General features: G+C 38.2%; 1 protein-coding gene across 1 annotated transcript; it reads right to left on the bottom strand.

The window, feature by feature from the left end:
* Positions 1-3684: 3684 nt before the first annotated feature.
* LOC105939508 (guanylin) lies at positions 3685-4799 on the bottom strand. Its single transcript, XM_012881717.3, has 3 exons — positions 4635-4799; positions 4298-4490; positions 3685-4173 (listed from the first exon to the last, which is right to left on the bottom strand). The coding sequence occupies exons 1-3, from the start codon at positions 4707-4709 to the stop codon at positions 4115-4117; spliced, it is 327 nt and encodes a 108-aa protein (XP_012737171.3). The 5' UTR covers positions 4710-4799; the 3' UTR covers positions 3685-4114.
* Positions 4800-10889: the final 6090 nt, after the last annotated feature.

Raw genomic sequence — 10889 nt, forward strand, 5'->3', positions numbered from 1 at the left:
GTCATTAAAAGGGCCGCTTGCATGTTTAGAGACGATACTTTTCATTTCATAATTTCATTCCAGTTCACACAGTAGTATAAAAAATGCACAGTAACATAAAAGTAGCACTCTTAGGCCCAGTTTATACAGTTTATCTGCAAAAAAAGTTGATATTGGGTTGAGTTACACTTACAGGAGGCACAGTTTTAGCCACTTTATACATTATAAAAGGATATATGCCTTTTTTTTTAGCTCTCGATGGCCGGATAATTTACCTTGAAGGGCCAGATTTGGCCCGCGGGCCTTGAGTTTGACACCTGTGCTGTAATAGGATCCATTTTCCTGACGTCGCTCGGGGTTCTGGAAGCAGCATTTCGGATAAGCCGGTGTGGTCAGATTGATATTTTCACACAAATTAGTGAAGACGTCAATGCAGTAATCTAACCTACTGGAAGTATAATCATGTGGCAGTTTTTCTGTGTCCTGTTAGCACAGGAAACCCTTTCCTCTAGCAAAATCTTACCAGTATTAGTAAGCCAAGTTAGTAACAGACTATATGTGGTTGTGAAAATTGAGGTCTGTGAAAGTTTCTAGCATGCTATGTGGTCTTTAGCCCCAATGAGTCAGTTATGTAATTTACCATGGAATAAAAAAGATAGATAATAATCTGCTTGCACAATTAACCCAGTTGGATGCGTTTGTATATACGAAAGATGTATTTCCTGTTTCTGGGTGCTTATGATCCATGATGTATAAACATCAACTGCTATGACGTAGATGGAATGAAACGTGACAAATTACCCGCGCACACATATCCAGCAGGTGTTAGCAAAACAGTGAGTAAAAAAAAAGTTGCATGGAAAAATCAATAAGGGCTATAATAAATATTTCATGGATTTTTCCATTGATTTAGGATTATGTAACTCCTACCGAGTCGGTGCATTCATGGGGCAATTAGCTGCCGCAGAAAACAGGAACAGAAGGTAATAGAAGGATGTTGTCAGCAATAAAAGTCATGCATATGTTTTTATTTCACTCAACACTTTTGGCCATAGTTCATTTCTACCTCCCAGCATGGCAGAACTCTTTATTTTAATTGTATGCTGACTCAAATATGCAGAATTATGTATTATTATTTGCGAGTTAAAATAACTTCACCCTACTTCCCGTTTAATGAAACACACTTCTAACTCTGAGCAACAATAGAAAACCTTACAAGTGCGGCAGCCAGAGCCAGAATTTGCCCTGATGGGTCAGCTTTAAAATTTAATTGGTTGTTAGTCAATAAAATAGCAGGTTTTGAGGTTATGCTGATATCCAGAGAACCACTGGTGCTCTGAGCTGACGCTTTTCTGTATGATAATGTCGCTTTAGCTGCATAGAATGAATTATTCACATTACTGAACGTTGGAATACAAATTTCAGCCTGAAAGTGCTTGAGTAGATGTATGTGATGATACAGATGTAAGTTGTTACAGTATTTCTGCTCTACGAGGGTCATCTTATTATGAGGGTCAAGGTAACTTTATTTGTACCCGAGGCTAGATTTGGTTGCTGGTAGAGAGAGTGGGCTACATACACACACTACACACAAACAACACTGACAACATTGACAGAAGACAATGACATAACAGTAACAACAACAGCAAGTGCTCCAGTCATGGCTTACTGTTAAATAAAGAATAGAATTTAAAATTCTTCTTCTCACGTATAAAGCCCTTAATAATCAAGCTCCATCATATATCAGCGCTCTGATTACCCCGTATGTTCCTAACAGAGCACTTCGCTCTCAGACTGCAGGTCTGCTGGTGGTTCCTAGAGTCTCTAAAAGTAGAATGGGAGGCAGATCCTTTAGCTATCAGGCTCCTCTCCTGTGGAACCAACTCCCAGTTTTGGTCCGTGAGGCAGACACCCTGTCTATTTTTAAGACTAATGTTAAAACTTTCCTTTTTGACAAAGCTTATAGTTAGAGTGGCTCATGTTACCGTGAGCTATCTCTATAGTTATGCTGCTATAGGCTTAGGCTACTGGAGGACATCAGGGTCTATTTTTCTCACTCTACTGAGTTCTACTGTTCTTCAGTTTTGCATTGCTTGTCGTCATTTCAGCTTTTAACTTTCTGTTCTCTCTCTTTTCTCTTCATAGTAGGTACACCTGGTCTGACGTTCTGTTAGCTGTGACATCATCCAGGGAAGACGGCTCACCCGCTACTACCACCTAATGTAGAACAGATTACTGGATCAATGTGTGCTTCTGTGCTTTTTTGTCTCTCTTACTGTGTCTCTGCTCTGTCTTCTGTAACCCCAGTCGGTCGAGGCAGATGACCGTTCATACTGAGCCCGGTTCTGCCAGAGGTTTTCCTTCCCGTTAATGGGTGGTTTTTCTTTCCACTGTTGCTCCATGCTTGCTCAGTATGAGGGATTGCTGCAAAGAAATGGACAATGCAGACGACTCTCCCTGTGACTCTACGCTTCCCCAGGAGTGAATGCTGCTTGTCGGGACTTTGATGCAATCAACTGGGTTCCTTATATAGGAACATTTTTTGACCAATCTGTATAATCTGACTCAATCTGTATAATCTGACTGAATTTGACTTTGGAAAGGGCCTTGAGATGACATGTTTCATGAATTGGCGCTATATAAATGCAATTTATTGAATTGAATTGAATGTAGGTATAGATAAAAAGTACACAATAGTATTGAAATACCGTACATAAAAGACAGAGTAAAAACCACAATATCATAAAAAGGTACAAAAATGCTCGACTAACGTTTCTCAGGTGAGAAGGGGGTAATTTGGATACAGATGTTATTGTTCAGACTTTGCAGCCATTTGCTTGTTGTTTGGGTTTTACCTTTGAATAATGAAGTCTAATATTTTTTATGTGCTGGGTGAGGTTGGCCTGCACCCCTGCTGGCCCCCTAAGATAGGTGGATAGGTGGACTAATACATGATTTACTAAGGGAATAGTAATTTTTAGTTTTTAAGCTGTGTTGACCAGAAATAATTGAAAGCATTTAGTATAATTTTCGTGGTTAAATCTATGCATGAAAAAGTTTCATGCACATTGAAACTGGTTTATGAATAAATGAGTAAGTATGAGCCTTTTTCCAGTGCTTCCCTTGAACATTATTGGTGTCATCTCCTCTGTCTTGCCTGCTCTCCTGACCTAACAGCAGTAAGTTAGAAAAATTATTTCCTTTTTGTTCACCAAGGCCACTTGAGCCACTTAGAAACAGCACTACCAAGTTAAATGTTTTAATTTTACCGAACTGTTGGCGATAGCCCCCTGCCCACAAGGTGCCAGACTCCCCATTCACCACTCAGCCTAAATAAGCAGCTGAATGGAAGGATGAATGTTTTTACTGAGTGGCCTTATTAATGGTTGCATCATTAAAAAAAATCCGGACCAGTTTTTGTCTTCAAAAGCAATGGAATAATGAATGGATCAATTTACACTACTATTAAGGCATTCTAGCATTTAATACTTTAATAATTAAATGGAGATTTAAGTACCATACCTAAAAATCTAGTAAACATATTTATAAATGTTATTTATTAACGGAAGAAACCTGGCATCAACTCTTGCTTTTTGTAACTTCTGTTTTCCAACTGAAAAGTACTTTCCCTATAAAATCTTTCAAAAGAAACTGAATAATTAAATATATAGCTACAGAAGGTATTTTGTAAGAAAAGGCACAATATCCACAAAGTCAATGAGAGAAGGCTTTTTATTCAAAATAATAGTAATACAAAAAAAGCAAAAAGAAAACATCTCGTTAAATATATAAAGCAAGGTAAAAGAAATGTAACAACCAATGTAAAATCCAATATAAACTGTTTGGCAAAGAGCTGTCTGTTGAATAATAATAAAAAAATAACGTCAATACGCTACAAAGTAACAGTTTTTGAAACATTCCTCAGTCTGATTAATATTTTTTATGGCCAATTTTTTGGTCTAATAATTATTTCAAAAGTACATCAAGTGCCCAACTGGGCCGAGTTAAAACATCAGGGATGAAGCCTTTGGCTCATAATTTTAGGGTAACAATTATTGGGTTTTAAAGGGGATGGGAGTACAAAAAGATCACCACCCTAAAGAGAGGCAAGATGCTTCTGGCTTGCAGTAGGAGTTTAGCAACCGGTGCAGGCAGCAAAGGCACAGATCTCACAGACGTCCATGGGAACCGCAGCTGGAATAAAGACAAGAAATAGACAGATGTTAGCTCAATCTCATCGATAAAACTATTTCGTCTGAAATAACTTGTCGTGTCTTCTTGAATTTTAAACGGGATGTTGAGTTTATAACCATCTTACCTAGTCTGACCAGAGATGCAGAGCCTCCTGTCTGCTTGCAGAGGGGCAGCAGCTCCTGGGGCAGCATGGGCTCGGCACAGAGGGACACGGGGCTGGCCCTGAACCGCGGGTTCAGCTGTCCCGTCATGGCTCTGCTCTCAGCAAGATCCTGAAGCATCTTGACGGCTTCCAGGGAGAAACTCAACCCATTTTCCTGAAGATGAAAGCGGATTTAGTAATGCCTCATTGAAATAATGCATTTTTGCGGTGTAAGCCACAGGTAAATGATGCTCCCTCTGCTAATGGATGGCTCCTGTCATCTAGCACAGTCATGCAAGAATCTCAGAGAATCACTTACTTCAACCTGCACGGCCTCAGAAGACAAGCCAAGAGCCAGGACAAGGAGAGCAACGGCAGCAAGGGTGGCCTTCATAGCGGTAGATGGCAGCAGTTTGTTTTGCAGCTTCTTTAGTTTCTTGGTTGTTCTTAGCAGATGCTCAGCTCGGTGTGTCTGGTTTTTCCTCCTTCCACAGGCCTCCTTTTAAACCCTCGAGCCCAGCCGCCCAGCCACCACGTGACCAAATGAGAGCAAAGTTTTTCTCATGGGTTAATGAGTAATGATTTGATTTACGAGGCCATAAAGAGGAATTCATAAATCCCACTTTGACCTCATCATCCGTCTGATTATATTTATGGATCTGAGACCCTGCTGTGTGTCTGCCGTGCTTGGAGCCGCTCTCACCCACGGTGGGTTAAAAAGTTACCAGGATCTCCATGGATGACGGCAGAGCCACACCAACTCATTGTTAAAAAGTCCAGCCACTCACACCCTATTTAGTAACGCTTTGTTTAAAGTGAGACATGTCTGCCAGGCCTTAATTATAAACAGTAGAACAAAAAGTCTGCTAAGCCCAGAAACGTGTGGACTCAAAGGTTTCTAGACTTTCCAACATTCGTACAGTTACAACTAACAGCGCTAAAGCAGACTAAATTAAATATTTGCACACATATCATCCTGGACGATGTCAGACACTTGTAAAACGCTCTTTAGCAATTTCTTCAGAAAAAAATGGACTTATTAGATCCCGAATGAACTTATTGCTCTTGCTGCCTTCAGCGCAGACAAACCTTTGTTTATTTAATTTATTTTGCATTTCTGCCCGACCAGTTCTGAACTAATCATGGCCAAAATAGTAAAGCAGCTACACTCCCATGAAGGATTTTTGGCCTGCTGGACACTGAGTGTACAGAACTGCAGCTGTGAAAGCTTTCAGCTAATGAAAGGGGCAAAATTGAAACAGAAACATAATGGGGGTTATACATTACAGAAACAAATATCCATAGAGGTGTTTCACCCCAGGTCGCTGCTTTGTCGCTGTTTGCCGGTCATCGGAATCAAAACACAGAGCTGTGACCTTCCAAAAATTAAACCGTCTAATTGTCAGACCTCGTAAGGCCAGCGGGGGCTGCACATAACAAACCCCAACATACGTACTGATCTCACTTTGGTGTGGCACAAAGCCTGCCAGCACTCACACGGCTCTGTGAGCATTTGGCATGCCACCGACACATCTGGGAGGTTTTTAACGAGCTCATGAAGCTCAATTTTTCACACACAGCATGAAGGACCCATTAATCTACTACTGGGAGTGTCGCTGAGCATCTTCGATACAGCATCAATCACATGCTCTGTGTATAAACCCTTTGTCGTTTGGTAAAAAAAAAAAAAATCTAAACACTGATAGAGAGGATTTAATCGACACACGATATTTTGTTAACTACAGATTAAAGCTTCAAGAAAGTTTGTTTCATTTTCCCTAAAAACCGTAAACCAGGGGTTCTTAAATTCAAAGTGAAAGAACCCAGAAAGTGATTGCTTTACACATCAAGACTCTCGATAAACTTTGCCTGACCAATGTAGTTTAACTTGGGTAACAGGACATTTGTATTTTACTCCTTTTTAGGTGAGTAACTGACTGAAAATGCATCCTACTTTTGCTGGAGGCCATAATTATCATTGTGCATGCAGTTAGTTGGATGGTGTTCAGATTTAGCCTGATTGAATGTCCTGCCTCACCTGAACCTTCACCCACACACGTTGAACATGTGCCTCCTTTGGTTTTCAGTTTCCTTTTTATTTGCTGTTTACTTTCTATATCTGTCATTATTTTGCATATATCTGACACTAAGTCACCTTATTTCACAAACAACGCTAGTGCCAGGTTGGCGTTGAGAATTGTCGTCATTCTTTGTGGCACAGATTTAACGAGATGTCAAAAACATTCATATGAGAATATTATGCAGCTGCTGAAGATTTGTGAAGTCCACTAATATTATACAAAACTCAGATTCCACCACATCTTAAAGCTTTCCACATTTGTTCTGATCCCTGTTTATTTATCCATTATTCTCTATATTAGTGCTGTTCAAACTGTTCATATTGTCGTATTGTATATACTGTATACCAAATCCACCTACCTCATGTCCATAACATCATATCCATCAAATCCAATTCTCTGTACTCATCACGCTATACACATGTATGTTTGTATGCCCAAATCATGTATCTCCCATCCAGGGGATTTGGACCCAATTTATCCAGAACTAATAAACTCAGAAATAACTTCTTTCCAATAGCTGTGAGGGCTTTCGCACCTAGCTGAGAAATTGTGGTCTATCACATGTTACAATCAATCTACTGTTATTACAGCAGTTTCTTGGCAGAGGGGCAATAGCTGAGAAGTCGTCCATCATATGTCCATCATATGTTACAATCCATATGTCCATAATATGTTACAATCATATGTTACAACCTATCATATGTTAAATATATTAATATGTCCATAGTATGTTACAATCTTTCTGCTGTTATTACCTGTTTGTACACTCTCACTCTCAGGAATATTAAATTGCACATTTCTGTAAATGAAACCTCAAAATCACTGTACAAGGATTACTTCATTACTTGTGATTCATTAAGGACTGACTAATCTATGTAACAGGGCTCATATCGCTCGCTGTAGGACTGTTATTGGAGCCATCAAACTCTGATATTAACTTTTTTTTGTTTTTATCTTTTGCATGCTCTAATGTGAGAAACACCCTGTGAATACAAAGTCTGCCCTGCAGGAGTGTCACGTTATTTGCTATTTCTTTCTTCAGTACATCCCAAGCCGGGTCTGCCTCAAAGGTAATTTCACCATGGCAACACATGGTGACAATAAAGTCTTCTTAATTCTTGTATGTGTACCTGGAAACCACTACCACCTCCGACATGTACACAACAACAACAACAATGGAAACAATATTTACGCCTGCATCCTTTGCACTCTGCTCATTGCATCATTGCATTATTGTCTCAGTTTGTCCCCTTGTTTATAAAGTGTTCATATGTGTTTTCTTTACAGCAGACCGTTTGATTTTTATTACTGCATTATTGTGTTATTGTATTATTGTATAGGTAAGCACATTGTGAGCAATGCACAATCCAGAGTCAAATTCCTCGTATATGTACACATACCTGGCAAATAAATAAAGCTGAATCTACTGAATTAAAATCGATTGAATGTGGAGACCAATCTGCTTACTGTCATTAGGAAGAAATCAATTTGAGTAAATTTAACATTGTATAATGACCCTGTAAAGATGATGACTGAAGCTGTTAAGAGAGGGTCAATATCAGAGGTGGGTAGTAACTAGTTACATTTACTCAGTTATATTTACCTGAGTAACTTTTTAAGCAAAATGTACATTTAGGAGTAGTATTACTGCACTGTACTTTTTACTTTTACTTGAGTATAATAATATTACTCCACGTAATAACGTACAGTAAACAGTAGATTTGTCATTGGAAGTACTTTGCACTGTTCTAACATACTTTGCACTGTTCTAACATACTGTATATACATTAACTACTGTAAGTATTGCTTTCTTTCAAGTTTAATGTTGAAAAAATGATTTAGAAAAGTGTTTCTTTTGTCTTCAGTGTATTTCCTGTCTTTAAAATACCAGAACTGGCACATAACTGTACATTTTTGTCTGTCCAATTAGATTATTTTTAAATATCAAATAATCTGCTGTTAAAATTAGTCCCTCAGTACTTGAGTAGCCTTCTTACTTAATACTGTTTTGCTCTTACTTGAGTAATTTCTTGGCAGACAACTATTTACGTTCACTTAAGTAAAAATCTGTTGAAGTAGTGCGACTCTTACTTGAGTACATCTATTGGTAACTCTACCCACCTCTGGTCATTACCAACAGTGAAACAATCATTGTACTGACGTCGGCTGAAAGGCAACTCAGCAATGTTAAAGCCTTCACCCCTAAAGAAAGATAAAAAGCCACATTACAGTTTGCAAATGCACTAATGGAACAAAATATTCCTCTTTGGGAACATATCCTCTTGTGTAGTGAAATTTGGCCATCACCGTGGTTATATTTGGATAAAAATGGGGCAAGCTTGCTACTCTGAAACACCATCCCTACTGGCAAATAAAAAAGTGGCAGCATAATGTTGTGTGGGTGTTTTATTGCTAGATGGCATCTTGTGGAAACAACATTATGAGGAAATATTGAATCAATATCTCAAGAAATCAGCCAGGTAGTTAAAGCTTGGGCAAAACTGGGTCTTCCGATGGGACAATGACCCTAAACGTAATGCTAAAGTGGTGGCAAACTGGTTTAAGGAAAAGAAAGTCAGTGCTTTGGAAAGACTATAGAAAAACCGGTGATCTGGCAGAAAATTATGTGGGCAGAGCTGAAAAAGGTGCGTGGAAGCAAGGCAGCCTACAACTCTGACCACTCCAGTTATGCAAACTATTGTGAGAAGCTTGTGGAAAGTTTGCCAAAATGTCGTTTAACAAGCAAATCCACAACATACTAAAAGAATGTATCTGAACTTCTGAAATCTTTAAATAGCCTGGCAATTAGCAAACAGAAATAATTGTAGTAATCCTGATTCCTAAAAATCAGGAAAGGTTTTATACAGTTAATGTCAGACTGTAACAATAAATTGCTGTTATTTCACACTGTGTTGAACTATTTTCAACGTGCATTTACATCTTAGTCTAATGTCTTTCTCTAATTGAAGTTGAAGCAGTTTTATTCTATTAGTGAAGACATAACATACAATAATTATGTATCATATTGTAAATATAAGAATAGCAAGGATCCTGCAGTCCCCTAAAACCTGTGATCAGGTCAATCAGTTAGGTTTCATAATGAAGAACTATAAATAGTAAAGTTAACAGTTTTATAAACTTTCAAAGACCTCAGATATACTTTTATGACTTTAACAACACCTTTGGTGTAAAAATTGCGTATGACACTACTTTTTCTACATTTTTTATTTATAACCACACTCATCAAGATAGTAGTTTTATCTGAAGCTGTCTTTCCACAACATCTGTCTCGTAATTTTATAGGAGGTGCGTTTTTAACTGCTCTGGATTTACGCATTTTGTTGTCATTCATTCAGTTTTATTGTCCTGTTTGATGTGCAAATATCCTCTCACTGTGAGAAGTGGGTTCTCACCCACCATGTGACAGTTATTTTTTATTCAGGTTTACTGACAAGAAAAACAATAGGTTAATGTGCTTTAACAGTCTAACAATTAATTTTCAATGAGAATGTCCTTGGCATTCATGCCTATTTTGGAGCCTATTTTATTCATAATAACGGGATCATCTCTAAAATAATATGTTGCAAGGCAGTTTTATGGGAATAAAATTGCTGTAATCCATGCAAGTCCATCATATCATTCAATTCAGTTTATTTATTTAGCGCTAATTTATAACATATGTAATATCAAGATACTTTACAAAGTCAATTAAATCAAATCATTGACAGATTGGTTAAAAAGTTTTCTATGGAAGGAAACCCGGCACATTGCATCGAATCACTAACTTTCACTTCTCCTGGAAGATGATGTTGCGACAGTGGACTGTCACTTGTATTGTATTGTATTGAATGTATTGTATGTATTATGTTGTTGACTTGGCAGCAATCCTCATACCAAGTATGCATGTAACGAATGTGGACAGTCCTTTTTGTTCTATTCAGAATTAATATGAGTGAAAAGTAAAACTCCCCTTTAACTTAATTCCCGAGATAACTTAATCCACTATAACTATAAGCTTTATCAAAAAGGAACGTTTTAAGCCTTGTCTTAAAAGTTGACAGGGTGTTTACGTCACAAACTAAAGCTGAAAGTTGGTTCCACAGCAGAGGAGCCTGATAACTAGAGGTTTTGCTTCCCTTTCTACTTTTAGAAACTCTCAGAGTCACCAGTAGACCTGCAGTCTGAGAGCGACGCGCTCTGTTAGGAACATATGGAACAATCAGGTCTCTAATGTTTGACTGAGCTTGAGTTTAATGAGCTTTATAAGTGCTAAGGAGAATTTTAAATTATTCTAGCTTTAACAGTGACCCAATTAAAGGAAGCTAAAATTGGAGAAATATGATCCCTCTTGTTGATTTTCATCAGAACTCTTGGTGCAGCATTTTGTATCAGCTGAAGGCTTCGAACTACATTTTGTGGACTTCCTGTTAGTAAAGAATTGCAATAGTCCAGCCTTGAAGTAACTAATGCATGGACTAGTTTTTTTAGCTTCA

Source organism: Fundulus heteroclitus, chromosome 20 (genome assembly GCF_011125445.2).
Source record: "Fundulus heteroclitus isolate FHET01 chromosome 20, MU-UCD_Fhet_4.1, whole genome shotgun sequence".
In the NCBI taxonomy this organism is placed as follows: domain Eukaryota; kingdom Metazoa; phylum Chordata; class Actinopteri; order Cyprinodontiformes; family Fundulidae; genus Fundulus; species Fundulus heteroclitus.